The 19,435-nt window shown below is 44.5% G+C and overlaps 1 protein-coding gene across 1 annotated transcript in view; it reads right to left on the reverse strand.

Annotated features, from left to right (window-relative positions):
* Positions 1-12,882: 12,882 nt before the first annotated feature.
* The window catches only part of KIAA1958 (KIAA1958 ortholog), a 78,975-nt gene continuing 72,422 nt past the window's right edge, over positions 12,883-19,435 (reverse strand). The window contains exons 3-4 of the mRNA XM_053371664.1: positions 18,152-18,324; positions 12,883-14,050 (exon numbers count right to left, since the gene is read on the reverse strand). Coding sequence (XP_053227639.1) covers positions 13,247-14,050; positions 18,152-18,324 — 977 coding nt within the window. The 3' untranslated portion in view covers positions 12,883-13,246. The remainder of the gene's footprint in view (positions 14,051-18,151; positions 18,325-19,435) is intronic.

Here is a 19,435-nt window from a genome sequence, read left to right on the forward strand (position 1 = left end):
GACTCAGGTTATAGCAGCAGCAGCAACAGCAACAACAGCAATTTATTGATATGCCACCCATCTAACTGGGTGGCTTCCAACAAATCAAAACATCAAACATTAAAAACTTGCCTATATGGGGCTGCGTTCAGATGTCTTCTAAACGTCAGATTGGTGTTTATTTCTGTGACATCTGACAGAAGGGCGTTCCAGTATAAACTGCACTGGACTTTATGACTTGCTCCTCTACCTGACTCTACTTATTAAACTGTTGTCAGATCTTTGACTGCAATAAAGATTGATAGATAGATGATTATTCAGTACAGCACGATGAGTTCTCTCATGGTGGAGTCCAACATCATCGGAAGGATCACAGATTCTCCACCTCTGACGTAGCCCATGATAAACAATTTGTCTGCCACCCTTTCATATTCTTCATTGATTCCCCCCCTAAAGGAAAGGCACATGTGCATATTGTCATCACATAGAAGTCTTAAGCAGCACACTTGCTTAGTTGTATAAACATTAACAACAACAACAACAACAACTTTAAAGGAACAAGGTAACAAATGCTGACAATTTCATGACAGTTCATGACAAGATGCGAGAATGGAAGGTTGTGTGATTAGTGACAACCGTACAATTTCTAGTTTGGTCCTATTACTTACACCCTGTTCGTGATAACTGCCTGGGGTGTGGGAGATTGCTGCATTTTCCTGAGTACAAAACAATAGGCTTCAATTTTAAGGGAATGGAGCGCAACCAAAGTGCAGATTCGGGAGTGAAATTTTTAAAAGAAGAGACGTCATCAGGCCAATGTTGCAGATTTCTTAAAATGAACCTTGTTTCAAATTTTGACGAAAGCTCATACCAATAACAAACTTAGTTGGTCTCTAAGGTGCTACTGGAAGGAATTTATTTTGGTTAGAACTGGGTTCTTAATCATGTTCTGCCACAAGAGGGAGTCTGAATAAAAAGAACAAGAAATACAGCCATATAATCTTCAAGACTGGCAGGACCATAGCTGTGAAAAAAAGATCACCTATATGTCTAGGCAAATGAGCTAATCTCATGTCTTCTGTCCACAGAAGATTGTGTTGAAAATATACATGACCACACAACCCAGACTGGTCCAGTTTGGCCCTGATCCAATACTTCTTGTTGCATCAGTTCCCAGTTGTACTGGGATAAACCACCATTCCTGTGCATGTCCCCCCACACCTTGCTGGATTGCAATATTTGGATAAGCTTCCATTCACTTCTTCATTTTTGTCATTGCTCATCTCAAAATTGCTCATCCAAATGTAGTTGGCTTCCTACCTCAGTTAGCCCACCCTTAGCCGGTACGGCTGAGACGTAGGTGGTGCTGTGGTCTAAACCACAGAGCCTAGGGTTTGCTGATCAGAAGGTCGGCGGTTCGAATCCCCACGATGGGGTGAGCTCCCATTGCTTGGTCCCTGTTCTTGCCCACCTAGCAGTTCGAAAGCACGTCAAAGTGCAAGTAGATAAAAAGGTACTGCTCCGACAGGAAGGTAAACGGTGTTTCTGTGCGCTGCTCTGGTTTGCCAGAAGCGGCTTAGTCATGCTGGCCACATGACCCGGAAGCTGTCTGTGGACAAACGCCGACTCCCTCGGCCAGTAAAGCAAGATGAGCGTTGCAACCCCAGAGTCATCCACGACTGGACCTAATGGTCAGGGGTACCTTTACCTTTAGCCAGTACAGCTACTGGTGAAATATAATAGTTTTCATTCAAAAGAACTGGTGAACATAAGGGTGGGGAAGACCATTCTAATCCATGGGTCCACAAGTCTGGAGGCAGCCATGCTCAAGGGGCAGTCATGTTCAGTATGAGTCTTATCTTTTGATAATTTGAACACTTTTACATTTCATAGAATTGTAGAACTGGAAGGGGCCATGAGAAGAAAGCAAGATTTAGAAAGGCTGCATGACTTTTACCACAGAGAATTGTAGAGTTGGAGGGACACTGAGGGTCATCTAGTCCTGCCCACTGCAATGCAAGAAACTCAGCTAAAGCACACATGACAGATAGCCATCCAACCTCTATTTAAAAACCTCCAAGGAAGGAGAGCCCACAACCTCCTGAGGAAGACAGTTCCACTATCAAACAGCTCTTAATATCAGAAAGTATTTTCCTGATGTTTAGTCAGAATTTCATTTCTTGTAACTTGAAGCCATAGGTTCAAGTCCTACCCTCCAGAGCAAGAGAAAACAAGCTTGTTCCATTTCCCAGGCAACAGCCCTTGAGATACTTGGCTGTCGTATTTCTCAGTCTCATCTTTTCCAGGCTAAACATACCCAGCTCCTTCAAGTGTTCCTCATAAGGCTTTGTTTCCAGACCCTTGATCATCTTGGTTGCCCTCTTCTGCACATGTTCCAGCTTGTCAACATCCTTAAATTGTGCTGTCCAGATTTGGACACAGTATTCCAGGTGTGGTTTGATGAAGGCAGAATGGAGTGGTACTATTACTTCCCTTTATCTGGACAGTACATTGGTACCTCGGGTTACATACGCTTCAGGTTACATACGCTTCAGGTTACAGACTCCGCTAACCCAGAAATAGTGCTTCAGGTTAAGAACTTTGCTTCAGGATGAGAACAGAAATTGTGCTCCAGCGGCGCAGCAGCAGCGGGAGGCCCCATTAGCTAAAGTGGTGCTTCAGGTTAAGAACAGTTTCAGGTTAAGTACGGACCTCCAGAACGAATTAAGTACTTAACCTGAGGTACCACTGTATACTTCTGTTGATACAGCCTAGAATAGCATTAGCTTTTTTTTTTGCTTCTGCATCACACATATAGAAGCTCAGGTGCTCTTTGTCATTCACCTTTCATGGGATTTCAGGACTCTGCATATAGTTCCATGTGATTCTCCCCTGGTTTGGAGTACAACATATTTCACTTATAAAATGTAGAAACGTTTCAAAATTCACACTCCAGAACTGAACTATTTAGGTACAAAATTCACTGGGGTTTTCTTCAAAACTAAGGAAAATCTAATGCTCCGGTGAATGACATGCTTTTTTTTTCTTTGTCTGATGTTTAAAATTGTTTCTAAAATGGAAACATTTTCTTCCCCCTCCTGTTTCTGACACTATTTTGCTTCTCATGATCTATTTGCTGTCAAATGGATTCCAGGCAGCCATAAGTTAATATACTCCTGGGCTTGCCTAATGCACACAGCCCCATATAAATTGCGAAATCTTCCCATTTGACAGCTCTCTGCCGGCTTCAGAAGGAGGGAAATTTGCTGTAAATAATTATTAACAATGAATTACAAACTGTATCCTACAGTCCCACCATAAATATGTCAGCTTCCTCAAAACAGGGAAAGAGGCTTTTATGAGCAACGAAGCCAGCATTCTGTGAATCACTGTCAGATCTTTCCTAGGTGGGGTGCAATTTATTACTTACCAGCTAACAGCAGTGTTTTTGAACTATGCAATATTTGTTGTTTACATTCAGGCATGTAATTGTGTCTCTAATCCCTTTGTAGTCTGGCCTAGGTAAAAGAACTGGAAAAAAAACAGCTGGCAGCAGGAAGAAGTGGGAGAAATACCCTCAGGAAATCAAAGCTAGGTAGGAACTCCTATGCATGTAAATCAGCTGCAATATTTTGCCATCATTAACTGTCAGAGGAAGGCAAGCCTTGCATAACACGAGGCTGCAGACCCAGCATACATTGAATGCACAGTTCCCCCTGAAGAATGCTGGGAACTGCCGTTTGTTGTTGGTGCAGGAAATTGTAGCTCTGCGAAGGGGACACCTGTGACCCATTCAAATGTGGTTGACTCAAACTCTCGTCAGTCCCAGCCAAGATGGTCAATGGTCAGGGACAAAAGAGAAGGTGGCATTCACAAACATCTGGAGGGCAAGAAGAAGAAGAAGATGAAGAAGAGTTTGGATTTGATATCCCACCTTTCACTCCCCTTCAGGAGTCTCAAAGCGGCTAACAATCTCCTTTCCCTTCTTCCCCCACAACAAACACTCTGTGAGGTGAGTGGGGCTGAGAGACTTCAAAGAAGTGTGACTGGCCCAGGTCACCCAGCAGCTGCAGGTGGAGGAGTGGAGACTCGAACCCAGTTCCCCAGATTACGTGACTACCGCTCTTAACCACTACACCACACTGGCTCTCGAAAAGGTTAGGCACCCCCTGGTGTACACGATTGTGCTTCAAAACACACTATTTGGATCCTGGGCTTTCAAACACTAAATAGTGGGGTAGGAGAACTGAAAATTATGCCAATACATCTCACATCTGGCAACCAATGTGCCACTTTGGTTTCAGATAGTACACGGGTAGAAGAATTTAAAAAGCCCACGACACACATTTTCAGAGCCCTCTAGCAGCTATGGTGGCTCATTTAGCAGAAGTCATGTATTTAGCATGAACTCTGGAAGGGTATACAATGGTACCTTGGTTTAAGAACAGCTTAGTTTATGAACAACTTGGATTCAGAACGCTGCAAACCCAGAAGTAGGTGTTTTGGTTTGTGAACTTTGCCTTGAAATAAGAACATGTTCCGCTTCCTGTTGAGTGTGTTCCATTTGTAAATTGAGTCCCCTGCTGCTATGGGAAAGCACGGCTTGGTTTAAGAACACTTTGGTTTAAGAACGGACTTCTGGAATGGATTAAGTTTGTAAACCACTGTACAGCCATACCTTGGATCTCAAACGCCTTGGCTCACGAACAAATCGGCTCCCGAATGATCGAAACCCGATGCACAAGCTGCAGAAGCTTCCTGCAGCCAGTGGAGGAGGAAGCCGCTTGGGTGCCTGGGGCAGTGCGCCCAGGGGTGGGGTGAGGGCAGGGCGAGCTGGCCAAAGGGGTGGGTGAGGGCAAGGCAAGCCACCCATAGGGGTGGGGCACACTGCGGAGCCTCCAGAGTCTGCCTGGCTCCTCCCACTCAGCCACTCTACAGCTGGGGGCAGACCGTTTGGGCAGCGCGGAGCCTGCACGGGCCTAAGCCACCGCTTCTCTCCCAGGAAGGACGTGTGGCTCGGGCGTGCTGCAGGCCCTGTGGTGAGTGCCGCTCAGCATTTCGTCACCCCCCTCAGTGGCGACACCTGGGGCGGACCACACCCACCGCACCCCCCTTCCTCTGCCCCTGCCTGCAGCCAATCAGAAGTGGTGCTTTGGTTTTTGAATGTTTAGGAAGTCGAACGGACTGCCGGAATGGATTCTGTTCCACTTCCAAGGTACGACTGTATTCGATTCTCACCAAACTAACCCTACTCCACTGAAAGACACCTTTTCATATTTATGTGCAAGCTGCTAAAAAGCATGCCAATATTAGTTTGGGATGACCTGCTTTCCATGTGGCCACCTCATGCTGATGCAATCCATCGCACAACTTAAAGGGCACACACTATGACACAATATAAATGGCCAACTCAAACATTAAAGCATCATTCAGTTTGCTCCTCATAAAAAGTCACCAGTGAAACTTTAAAGGCCCCAAACAAATGCTGTCTCTTGTCCCTCCCCCATGTCCCTCCCCCATCTCCCACCCTAACACCAAGTGCTGGCAGCATGCTTATCCTCTTGTGTCATTCATCCCTAGCCAGCGGCACAGCAAGCTGATCGGGTACCTGGGGCAGCACGTGTGCCCTGCGCCCAGGGGTGGGGCCAGCTGGGGCAGGACACTCCATGGGACCTCCAAGCCTCCTCCCACTCAGCCACGCTATAGCTGAGGGGGAGGCAGCAGGCAAACCATTTGGAGCAGTGTGGAGGCTGCGGACGCCCAAGCCACTGCTTCACTCCCAGTAGAGACGCATGGCTCAGGCGCGTGGCAGGCCCCGCAGTGAGTGCCGCCCAGCATTTTGTCACCCCCCTCAGTGGTGACACCCAGGGAAGCCTGCCCCCACCACACACACCCTTCCTCTGCCCCTTCCTTAGCCTCCCACTATAGAGGAATGATTATGCTGAATCAGGGGCACCAGTAACAAAGAGCAGAGATCAGATGGCAGTCTTATTAGATGGAGCAGAAGTGGGAAACTCCAGCCAAGATCCAGGACACCCCTTTAGAGTGAGGGAAAGTGAGCACGAGAGAGGGAGAGATAAGTTGCAGAGAGAAAGTGTCGCTGCAGTGTTTGCAAGAAGAAACAATCCTTGCTTTGTTTTGATGCTTCACACCCAATGAAGAGGCTGGAATAAACTAACCAGCATAAACCAGGCAGTTTTGGTTTCACACGAAAGAACACTTGATGGATAACTGAGGTGGGGAGTCTAGGAAGGAGAATGTGCACAGAAAGACACACACAAACATGGTTGTACCCCACCACCCCTCATATTTCATTGAACTAGTTACTGAGGCAGCATGATGTATTATTATTACAATTACTATTATCATGAGCCTAACCTTTCCTCTGGGTAACTAAATTCAATTCTTCCAGCCGCCTCACCCAAAGTGGAAAGTTTCCTTTGTGTAACGCTCACCATCAGATTAATTTAGCAGATTCCTAGGAAACAAAGACAGATTCTTGACCTTGGTATGTCCCTGCAATGTTACATTTATCAGTTGTTGACAGCTAAAGCCTCAGAATTTTGGAAATGGCTATTTTTGCCCCCATCCCTTAATCATCAAAAGCATTTGTTGCCTAATTGACGGTCCCGGTGTTTCGATATCAGAGACATCCTAGGATGTTCCACATCTGACTGTTGCACTTGTAAGAAGAAAGAAAATGGCACCAACTGCCTAAACTTCAAAGGGTAAGAGGGGAGACAGTGCTGTGACTGAAACCGTGCTAGCAGTGTACTGAAATCAGCACACCTTATATCTCAAATTAAATTAGCTTTTGTCTCTTGTCGCAAATCTGAACCTCTCAGGAGGGTAGCCACAAAGACTGTGTGAAAATAACAATCCTTTTCCAAGTAATTGGCTCCCAGCTTCTTTCTCTGCAAAAGGTCAGGTTTTACAAGGGATGCTTTCAAAAACAAAGTCTCAGGAGTCCAGTAATGGCCACTTAATATATAGCAGAGTTTACTCTTGCTGCTGATAGCTTTCCAGAGAGAAAACACTAAATAATATATCTCTGGGAATGCAGATAATAAAGGGTCTAGAGAAACCAGAAACTTTTGATGAACTTCGTTGTATTTACAATATAGTTCTGGACAATATTGTTTGCTGGTTTCCCCTCAATTTCAGACCTTACGGTATATTTCCATTGCTGGACTGTTGTCATTCTTTTACAGAAAGGATACGTCTCCTCCACAAATATGCCTGCAGAGTTCTCACAACTTATATAGGAGACAGCTTATGATTTGCGTTTGTGTAAATATTATGGCATATATTTTGTTTTAATTGGTGTTTATATCCCCCAAAACATTTGTGACTCCTCGCCCTAAGAACAGATTCAAACATGCTAAAACAAATGTGGTACAGTCCTCTTATGAGATTATACCACTTCAGAATGAACTGGAGAGATATTCTCCCCCCCCCCATTTTATTAGAACTCAGGGTCACCAAGCAAAACCGAGTGATAGGGAAATCAAGAAAGCCAAAAGGAAATTAGGAACAATGCATAAAAATTGACTAAATTAATTCACTGGCAAAAGAAGCAACAGCAAATGCAGTTGAACCTCCACATCCGGAGGCAGTATACAGTGGTACCTCGGGTTACATATGCTTCAGGTTTCATAAGCTTCAGGTTACAGACTCTGTTAACCCAGAAATATTGCTTCAGGTTAAGAACTTTGCTTCAGGATGAGAACAGAAATTGTGCTCCGGCGGCGCGGCAGCAGCGGGAGGCCCCATTAGCTAAAGTGGTGCTTCAGGTTAAGAACAGTTTCAGGTTAAGTACGGACCTCCGGAACGAATTAAGTACTTAACCTGAGGTATCACTGTAATCCTGTTGATCAGATGCTGGTGATAAACAACAGAGGCAGTGTTTTTTTCTGGTGGAATGTGCTGAAACACAGTTCAAGCCCCAGCCCCATTTTTGGTCACATCTGCTCACCTTCCATTTTTATTTTTTTATTTTTTACGAGCAGCCTTAGACCTGGCATTGCTTGGGAAGTCTAAGGAAACTCCACCATCAGTACAGTTTTGAAAGATTCGGTCTGCTGCCTTGATTCAAAATGGCGTCCAGTTGAATCCAAGCAGGACCCTTTCTTTCCCTTAGGAACCGGTATGCAAATTTGGTAGCGATATCTTTAGAAGTATCCAAATGCATAGTGAATGGACAACATTCCAAAAATATATATATTTAGATGTATTTCTTAGAAGCACGCCTATTCCACTTTTCCAGCAGAGTCCTCAGGGCTCCTCACCAACAACTCTCAACAACGCAAGGGGGGCATTGAAAATCTTTAACTTTTAAAACAAAATGAAAACTTGTCCAGACGGCCTGATCTAGTGAAGCCCAGAATGGAGAGTTGAGGTAATCAGGAGAGCATCAAAAGTGAATTCTATGGGGCAAAGATAGAAAAAGAGGAAAAGGTAACAGAAAGGCAGTGGAGAGATTCGCTAAGAATACGTGAAAAAGAAAACACTGTGCTGACAGTGTGACTACCAAAAATTTTTTTAAAAAAAATTCCCCCCAGCTAACGTAGCCATGCAGCCCATTTGAATTAATTCTAATGTAAAAGTAGACCTCAGAGAGATTTGAACTGCATACCCTTGGAACAGAGAACATAACAATACTCGAAAACCCAATCTTGCATAGCCATTCATTCCAAGAAATGAGGATTCTTTTACCAGATAGCTCATGAATATCCCTTTGTCCTTTTGAATGCTACTGAAATGCTACACCAGAATAATGTTCCACTTGGTCCTTGTTGGGAAGTGACAAAACTGAGCCTATCTGTTTTACAAGTTGTGCAATACTGGATCCCCGTGCAGCGATGAAGTTCACTGAATTGCCTCGGGCATATCTTCATCAGCCATGCCTACCTGACAGGGTTGTTTGGAGGATAATATGAGGAAAATTCCTTTTCTTTAACTGAATGTGTACTCATTCTGTTGGCCCGTTTAGGAAGCAATCCTATATACACATTGAACATTGAACTTAATGGGACTTCTTGAATAGGCATGTACGGATTGCATTGTTACTAACTTTCATTAAAGAGCTAGCACATGGAATTTATTTTGTATTCATGAATCCAGAATGAGAGACAGAGAACATGATATTAAGAATGCTTTTCCACATCCTACCTAAGAGCCTTATGGGAAAGGACTTTATTCATTCCAAGTTACTCTGGTCTTCGACTTAATGTCTTTAGGCCAATTAATTGGTTGATGATCAATTTTAAAGGTGAGGGAATTACCTTGCGGGGCAGAATTTGGTATATGTTTAAATCTTACATTAATATCGTGGTTTTCATACTGTATGTTCAAATGCTGGATTAGATTAATTTAATGATGTAATTTAGAGCCAGAGTATTTTGACATGCCTTGAAATGTATGTTATAGTTTAGAAGAAGGAAAGATCACAAAAACTTGGAAAACAAAGGATATTGAATTCCATCTGAAGAATATGGGATACATTTGAAGGGGAAACTGAATCCATATGTTTTACCAAAAGTCTCAGTAATTACACACACAAACATACACAATTTTAATTCCAGATCTGTTCACTCCCAGTCTCTGAAATTCTTGTGCTCTGATATGTCTGCCTGTCTTCCTATCCATCCATCCATCCATCCATCTATTGCAGAGCATAATTTCAAAGATGGGGAATGAGGTTTAACAAGATATAGACAGCCAACTGTAGCCAAAACAATAGCTCCCTCAGAAGAAGGCGTCAGAGCCAAGAATAACAAAAGTCCAAACATTCGATCAATACTTACTAGGTCATATTTATCACGTTTGTTGGGAAAACAGCACGGACACAATCAAACTCTGATTTTCATTGGTAAAATATTAGACTTACTTCCCCCGAATGCCAAAGACAGGCAGGTATCTGAGGGGTGGACAGAGGAGGCAAGGGGAGCAGGAGGAGGATGCAAGGGAAGGGGGCAGTGATTTGTGGGGTTCTGTGCCACCCATGAGGCAGTGGAAGAGGAACAGGTCAGGCCATCAGAGACAGGAGAAGAGGAGGCAGAGGAAGAGTTTTAGGGAGGCTCAGAGAGGGAAGAGACAGTCCCAGAAAAAGTTGGGCCTTTAGATTCTCCTGCATCACCTTCCCCACTATCTCCATGGATGGATGAAAAATGGGTAACCAACTTTCCTTTATTTGTGATTGTTCAAATCATTATCTCTACTTGTATCTATTAACTTCACGGTCCATGTGGGGGGGGGGGATAAGCCTGGTTTTGTGATGTAATGAACAGGTAGGTGGATACACCTGCAGTTCAGAGGAGCATAACCTTCTTAATGCCAACCACAAGTGGAAACAAAACGACTTCTGTTTCAAGAGATATTAGCCTTTAATTGTGAAAAGTCTCTCATTCCAAAGACATATCTCTAGGGTTACAAAATCTAAAACAGCCTAGTAGAAAATATAATTCGTAGGTCACGACTCCCATTGATCTACCACACTATTCCAGCCTCCTGGAATTGCCTCAGATGGAAAGGCAATAGAGCAAGGATAGAAAAATCTGTGCCCACTTCTCCCTGAACTCCGACTGCCATCAGCTCCAGTCAGCATGGCTATTGGTTAGTCAGGGATGACGGAAGTTGTAACACAATGACATTTGTTAGGCTACAGATCCCCTCATCCCTGCAAGAGAGGAATGTTTTAACCAGAACTAATTAATGCCAAAGTAATTTTTTCCCACAAAAAACTTACAAATGAAGAAAGCTATAAATGGATGTTCTGTAGAACCAGAGGGTGGAATTAGGTGTAGCCCGAAGTAGGGTATATGTGTGGGAAATGAGGTCTGCTTGAGCAATATTATTAATATTTATTTTCATTATTTATTAAATTTGTATACCGCCCTGTACTTGCAGGTCTCAGGGCAGTTACAACATAAAATCACAAAATAAAAACATAAAATACATAATAAAAAGAAAAACAACCCAATAATCTCTTTCCCCATAGGGCTTTCCCTCCCTCTCTTCTCATTGTGTACCCCATCAACCTGCGCTGGAAATTCTCCCAATGCTCCAGAGCAGATTTAGGGGTTGTGGCAGCACATAAAGTAGAGGGAGAGAATCTTGTTCCATGAATACATAAACTCATTTGAAACCCACTCAGAGCCAACCTAAGTTAATCCCCTGGATAGAAAATATCAAACTTCTCCAAAACATTTAATCTCTGGAAAAGACTCTGGTCTGATTCAGACATTACACCTCTCTCTCCTTGCCTAGGTTTTAAGTTGCAAGCATCTCCTGTTAACCCTGGATAAAATTAACCTGGGTAATTCTGAATGTAGTAATTAAATTACAATCTCAAACTGAAGAGGGTGTTGTCATGAATGCACCAGGCTCAGCACATTAGCCGCAGTTGCACACAATACCAAAACCTGATGAAAATGTTTTGCAACAGTCATATGTGATGCTGAATGAGGATAAAGGAGAAGATGCAAGAATTAGCACACAAGAGGGCAGAGGCAGAGGCAGTCCATGCAGGATCCTGAAATACACTGTCTATCCCTTAACCATGGCTCATTGTTCATCCAAACTCTGGAAGAAATTCAGTGCTGCTGATCAAAAGTCACAAAATGGCTTTTGATCCAGTAGAGGAGTCTGCTAATGGAAGAGGAAGAGAGGCAATATCCTTTTCCCCCTTTCCCCTGCAGCTCCCCTGCACCACCTTTCATGCTGTACTGGAGGGTCTCCCAAATCTCTAGAACAGATTTCCAGAGGACTGCAACAGTCAAAGGGAAATCCTTCCCCTCCTCTTATATCAGCGGATGCCTCCAATGGAACAGAAGTTCATCAGGACAGGCAGTATGTGGGGAAGCAGTATTAGATTTCATGCAGTATATCTCCATAAAAGTAAAGGGACTCCTGACCATTAGGTCCAGTCGCGGACGACTCTGGGGTTGCGGAGCTCATCTCGCTTTATTGGCTAACGGAGCCGGCGTACAGCTTCCGGGTCATGTGGCCAGCATGACTAAGCTGCTTCTGGCGAACCAGAGCAGCGCACGGAAATGCTGTTTACCTTCCCGCCAGAGCGGTACCTATTTATCTACTTGCACTTTGATGTGCTTTCAAACTGCTAGGTTGGCAGGAGCAGGGACCAAGCAACGGAAGCTCACCCCATTGCGGGGATTTGAACTGGCGACCTTCTGACAGTAAGAGCTGTTCGACAGTGGAATTTGCTGCCAAGGAGTGTGGTGGAGTCTCCTTCTTTGGAGGTCTTTAAGCAGAAGCTTGACAACCATATGTCAGGAGTGCTCTGATGGGGTTTCCTGCTTGGCAGGGGGTTGGACTCGATGGCCCTTGTGGTCTCTTCCAACTCTATGATTCTATGATTCTATGATTCTGTGATTCTATGATCGGCAAGCCCTAGGCTCTGTGGTTTAGACCACAGCCCCACCCGCATCCATATATCTCCATATATGTATATATATTCTTGACATTTACAAATAACCTACATTGTTGGTGATATAATAAAGCTACTGGGCTACTGAGCCTCTTTCTCTTGATCAGTTGGCTTACAAAGCCTATTCTAAAAGGCACTGATAAATCAGACTCCCAAAGCAATTTTACTGCATGTAGAAGCACAATGTCCTAATAAAATATCAACATAGTTTAGGGGTAGATCTCGGTTTGTATGAAGGTGCAGCCACTTCATTAACGAAACATCAGCAGGTCATACAATATACAACTGCTTATTAAAATTCATACAACAGCCAGCCTGCAAGTGTGCAGACTGAAAGAGGCTCTTGCTGCTGTCCAATTGACTTGGAAGTGATAGAAGGCTGACATGGTGTTAATTGAGTGGATGTAATTAACTTGCATTATATATATATATATATATATATATATATATATATATATATATATATATATGTAAGTAGCAGCAGTGGCTGGAGAGGCTGAGCAGCATGGGTGGGTAAGTTTAACCCTTTCTCCCCTTTTGTGAAGTTGATAAAAATAGCTCTCTCCGCCCCCCCTCCCCCAAAAGCTGCTATTTGCACATGGAGGGAAGTTTTCCTTCCAATGCAAAATGAAGCACCAGGGATTGGGGCAATTATCACTGGGATCATAGCAAAGGAGAAAAGACTACAATACCCATCACCTTCAACATCCATGCTGTTCAGCGTGTTCTCACCCAACCTCTTTACAGGTTTTTATAAAAAATTAAAAATGCAGAGCAATTGCATTCAAACAATTAACTTCACACCTAGATTGGCCCTTACTAATAGGAGTTCAGAGAGCCAAACTTCCGGGAGGCCTGGGTGAAGGAGATGAAAGTGAAGTTCTCGCAGTGGTCAAGCTTGACCTTTTTGGCCAGCTTTGGGACAACCCCCCTCAGTGACCGCAAGCCCATCCTCTGCTCCTCATACCAGACGCTGCCCATGCCAATAGTCTCTTTCCGAGCAGTCAGGTAGAAAGGGGACTTGCCTTCCATTTGCGAAGGAGGCCGGTGGATGTACATGTACTTGTAAAGGAGGCAGTAAGGACAAACCTTGTGCCCTTTGGAGTGGTCGTGGTATATCTGGCCGTAGCACACTCTGTTTGAGCCCAGCCTTTTCTCCCGTTTCACATTGTCTGTTCTGGCAAAAAAGGGCCGGTTCTGTGAATCTTTCACCAGCTCAATGTCCCCGTACATTAAATCAGCATGTTCCTGAAGTGTCCTCATGTTGAGGTACTGGCTGTTGTATTTTACCACAGTGGACAGCAAGGCTACTGGGCTCCCATCACCCAAGCACCCAATCTTCCACATCTCTTCTTCGTCGGAAAGGGAAAAATAGATGATGTTGCGAGAGCGGGCACCAGACATCCCAGCCTTGCTGAGCACCCTCAGCTTCTCCTTGAGCTTCTTGGTGGAAGAACCAAAGCTTCCGCTTGTGATGGAGAAACCAATCCCAGCATTCTTCAGGATCCGGTCTAACCCTCGGCGGATAGCGTGAAGAGAGGTGGCCAGGAAATCAGAGCCATCGGTTTTCTTCACGGTGACATAGAAATCTTCAAGGAGCTCGTTCAGCTTCACCGCTGGGATCTGGCTTGCAAGGAATGGGAGCGTTTGCATTAACTCTCACAGAACAATTTCCCCTGCCCACCTTGACCACCTTTTTTGTTTGTTTGTTTAACAAGAGCTGGGTCTGAAAAATTGAACTGAGCTAATGTATTAGCATTCAGACAGTGGTGTAGCATGGGTTGCCAGTGCCCGTGGCAAAGCAAGTATACTTGGCACTGCTCGCCGATAGGCTGGAATGAAGGGGCAATAGTTTGGTGACCTATCCAAGTGGCAGCCGCAGAGCTCTGTGAGTGTCAAGCACAGCAGAAAGCGCGAAGGGGGATTAGTTTGGAGCAGGTATCTTTCTAAAGCCTTTGCAGAGGACAATCTAGCAACCAACTGCTCCTCTGTCTACCCATGTGGACATGGGAGATTTTCTGTGTGATGGGGAGGGTGCACAACTATTATTGTTATTATTACTACTACTTTCTTCCTTTTTCATTTGAAATTTTGTGCCCCTAAGAATTTTGCACCCAGGGCAACTGCCCTTGTGACTCCGCTCATGCTACACTACTGCACTCAGAGCCAAACCAATCTTTTGCAGAGAATGGACCTTGCAGATCCAAGGACTACTTGTGGTGGCAGCGGTCTGGATCTGCTACCCAAGGCAATGGCTTCATCCTGCCTTATGGGTGGGCCAGCTATGCTACACTGTCTGGCAGAGGCTCTCCATGAGTCCTTTCCCCCAGTCTTGCCAGGAGATGCTGGGGGTTGAACTTAGACCCTTCTACCACTTACTTACTTCATGGTTCCAAGGACCATGGCAAATTCCTTATTCACAGAGCTGGCCCAATACATTTTGCTGTCAAGGAGGAGCAGAAAGAGCCCTCCCCACATCTCGTCAAGGTACCCAAGGCCAGCCAAGTTATTTTACAAGGCAGGAAATTCCAGAATTGCCTCTCCCACTTCCCCAGCAGTAAAAACATAATAATGATATGTTAGATAACTATCCGCTTGCTGTCTTTTCGTGGCACCCCAAATTCATAGCTGGAGGTGGCTCCATCTAATGAAAAGGATATCTAAAGATAGTTTCTCTGTGCAGGAGGGACTTTGTCCCAGATTTTATCTTGCAAACTGCCCTGAGATCTTTTGATGAAGGGTGATATATACCGTATTTTTCGCTCTATAAGACTCACCAGACCATAAGACGCACCTAGTTTTTGGAGGAGGAAAACAAGAAAAAAAATATTCTGAATCTCAGAAGCCAGAACAGCAAGAGGGATCGCTGCGCAGCAAAAGCAGCAATCCCTCTTGCTGTTCTGGCTTCTGGGATAGCTGCTCAGCCTGCATTCGCTCCATAAGACGCACACACATTTCCCCTTACTTTTTAGGAGGGAAAAAGTGAGTCTTATAGAGCAAAAAAATACGGTAAATCATCATCATCATCATCATCGGGCTGGTCCTGCTTATTCCCTAACTCATGTCTAACAATCATCAAATTACCACGCTGTAGCAGAATACAACGCTACCTGAACAAAGGAAAGGAAGTTGGATGGAACTGAAATGCCCCAGTCAGGATTGCCTTAGGGTGACTCCTTCCCAGTCTCTGACCAGTCACCAAATCTGGGGGCAGGAAGGAATTTTCGCCCAGATTAGACTACTGCCGACCTTCCATATAGCCCCTTCCCTGCGCTACCTGTGGCACATGGCTTCCAGATATGTATCAATGTCTACTGTTTGTTCTGCAAATGCCTTTCTGCAGCATCTCAGTTTGTGGCGGGCTGAAGGCCAAACTTGCCCCAAGGTTCAATGCACCTATGCATTTAACATGCTTGTTTGTAAAGGGCAAAGGGCAGGTGACTGCCCAGAATAGGAGATTTAACCCCCTCCCCTTCCCCAACCCCTGGGGTAAATAACTCTTCTAAAGCTAGAATTTGCTTTGAGGGAAATTATCTGTTGACATCTACAGCGCAAATGCTAGCTTCCGTGAGGGTTTGTCCTCAGTGGCTCAGCAGGGGAAGAAAGGGTTAAACTCTCCCTCCATGCCTGCTATGATATTACCAAACTCTCCCCAGCTAATGCTATTGGCATTTCTGTTTTTTAAAGAAGCTCTGCACATTGACAGGAAAAAACATATATCGAACAATGTGTCTAATTTGGACCTGAGATCTATAGCCTGGATTTTTCCAGCTATTAAATAAACAGCTGTCTGGCTCTTACATTTTCCCTGTTGCACCTGAGTAGCAGAAACTTCCCATCCTGCCTTGCCACTCAGATCTACTTACAGCCTCTATAAAGCTCATAATTAAAAGGAAAGCTTTAAGCTGGTTATAATGAGATGCTGGCATAAACAGGAGGAAGGCATGAATAACATTGCCTTTGATGCTGAAAGCCATGAAAGTTGCAAGGAGCTTTTTTCTTTGTGTTGTCTCATCACAAGATTAATTTTGGCTATCTTATTTCACATCTGTACCTCAGGCTTTATTAAGCTACACGGAGACTTCTCGGGCCTGTAGCCAGAAATTTTGCGAAAAACACGGGGCGGTGGCTAATGATAGATCAGGAGCGAGGAGAATCAATGCAGAGCAGCCCTGAACACAGGTAGCCTAATATATTAAAGTGATTTACCATCAATAGAATAAGCCATACATTTATCAGCAGGAGCAGATTGACGTATTACTTAGCACTGTATTTTTCGCTCTATAAGATGCACCAGACCACAAGATGCACCTAGTTTTTGGAGGAGGAAAACAAGGAAAAAAATATTCTGAATTTCAGAAGCCAGAACAGCAAGAGGGATCGCTGCGCAGTGAAAGCAGCAATCCCTCTTGCTGTTCTGGCTTCTGGGATAGCTGCGCAACCTGCATTCACTCCATAAGATGCACACACATTTCCCCTTACTTTTTAGGAGGGAAAAACTGAGTCTTATAGAGCAAAAAATATGATAATTGGGTAGAAATGGGACTTGCATGTTTCCTCTCGAACCTCTATTAGTAAAAGTGGTAGAGACATCATGGTGTTGACCTCACACACTGAACGTTCTCTGAATACTAGCAGAACGGTGTTTTCTCAAACAGTGGTTCTTGGGCCTACTTTTAGCCAGGCCTTGGTGCCACAGCCTGCCCTCTGCCTCCTCACTTGCCTGCCATCCCGCCTAGCTATGCCATTGCCAGGGGTGCCAACTCCTGGGGGCCAAGTCCATTTTGGGGGTTGGTTCTGCCCCACAATGTCCCAAAAGCGTGGAGGTGAAGCACAGAGCCAAGCACGGCACAGCTCCAGTGGCCATCTACTTCTTCTCCTCCTGCTGCTCCTCCTGTGGACAGGAAGGTGGGTTGAAACAGCTTCCTGCCAGTGACAGCATCAGGAAGAGGACGAGAAGGGGCCGCCAGCCATTGAAGCTGTGTGGCCACTGCATTCAGCTTCTCCCTCCAGCTCCTCCTGTCATCCCGTGTACATCACATCGGACACTGCACATATCTGACATAACACGTGCAACGTTGGCCCCTCCAATCGCCCTCACAAGCTGGCACCTCTGGCCATCGCCTATTGGTTAGACAGCTACCAGCACCACCAACTCCTTGCATGCTGAGTAAAGATTCCTGGGAGATTCTCGCTCAGTTCAGAAACTACCTGTGTCAGATAGTAGGATATTCCACAGCTTAAGCACCACCGCTAAGATAGGAAGGGCTGCCATATTTCAAAAAGTGAAAATCTAAGAAATTCTGGACGTATGGCAATCCTAGCAGCCTCACATTCCCCCTGCTGTACTTCAGAAGCCAGAACAACAACCAACTGGGCTTCAAATGCCAAAAAGAAACAAACACAGGGAAGTTCAGACAGAAGGAGGTTGTCCTTGAGATATCAGGCCATATGGGCAGTAAACATTGAGACCAGGACTTTGAACTGGGCCTGGGAACAAAGTAGAAGCCTACAGAACCCTTCCTCAGCTGGTGCCCTCCAGCTGTTTTGGACTACAAATCCCATAAGGCCTTAGCATTGGTCATGCTGGCTGAGGCGGATGGGAGTTGTAGTCCAAAATACCTGGAGGGCACCAGATTGGGGCAGGTTTCACCAGATAAATAAGGCTTCTGCATTGCAGATTTAATCTAGTTACAGTACATCATCAGAACCATGGCCACTCACCTTTGTAATGTCCATGTAATCTTTCAGGCCTTTTGTCATACACCAGTATCGCCACACATTCAGAGCATACAGAGTTGCTTTTGTCGTATTTGGGCTCACCGCACTGATGCAAAAGTACTTCAAGTCATCATCAAAATTGAAGATGGGGAATTTATTGAGCTTTGTTGAATAGGCTGAAAAACAAAGAGGAAGGGAAATGCAAAGTAAATTTGTCTTGCTTCTATAATAATATGTCTGCTGAGAGCTGTTGTGCCAAGAATGTAAGGCATATTAAGAAAATGAAGATGCAATCCAGCTCCTACTGAAGTCTTTAAAACAAAATAAAAAAAACTCCTATTCCTTTTAAAGGGGCAGGATTGCAGCCCCCATAAGCCAACACAGGGAAAACTCACTTCAGCCATTAAACACACATTTATTATTGAAGCTTTCGGCTCAGGGAAGTATTTTCAGCACAGCTCATATTGAGATTGTCTCAGTGGTCTCAGCGATGAAAAATATTAAGCACTATAAATTTTGTAGGTGAAAAAATACGCATGATCTTTTTCCATTGAGAAAAGATCTAAGGAAGACCCTTACTTGCTGCTGCCAGGAGGGGGAGAACTCTATTAAGATAAGGAATGTGTAGGCTATTTATGCTCAGCATTATAACCGATTTTGTTTCTGCATCCCTATATATAGTTTTTTCACATTCTGCTAGAAAATCTATATGGTAATGCACTCAGAAATCATGCACTTCAAATGCTCTGGCACGGGAAGTGTCTGGCCAAGCCGCCCTGAAGTCACAGAGGAGAACCATAGGCTTCTTGCTCTCCTTGGCAGAGCTGCTCAGATCTGGAAAAAGAAAACTTGAGTTGGGGCGTGTGCGCGCACACTCCAGATGACCTGTTTACTGAGCATTCATCTTGATTTGCTTGCACATACACAGCTTAGACTATGTCCAGTCATATTAATTCTGATATTTGTGTTGCAGTTCTATGAAATGATGAGCATTCCTCCTAATTTGTTTGCAATGCATTTATTTGTCTTCTTGTTAATCATTTGCCTGCCCCATCGCTTTCCAAACTGCAAAAAAGTCTGGAGCATTTTGTTGTTGCTTGCTTGCTTCTTAAGTGGATCTTCTGCGTTTGAGCAACAGAGCACTTTAATTCACTTAAATTGCACAAACCTAAATTTCAGACCCTCCAAGTGTCCCTATTTTCCAGGGATAGTCCCGGATTTGCAGAAGCCACCCTGATTTCTTATTTGATCCTGGAACTGAGGCATCTGATCATAGCCTGCATTTAA

Source organism: Podarcis raffonei, chromosome 17 (genome assembly GCF_027172205.1).
Source record: "Podarcis raffonei isolate rPodRaf1 chromosome 17, rPodRaf1.pri, whole genome shotgun sequence".
In the NCBI taxonomy this organism is placed as follows: domain Eukaryota; kingdom Metazoa; phylum Chordata; class Lepidosauria; order Squamata; family Lacertidae; genus Podarcis; species Podarcis raffonei.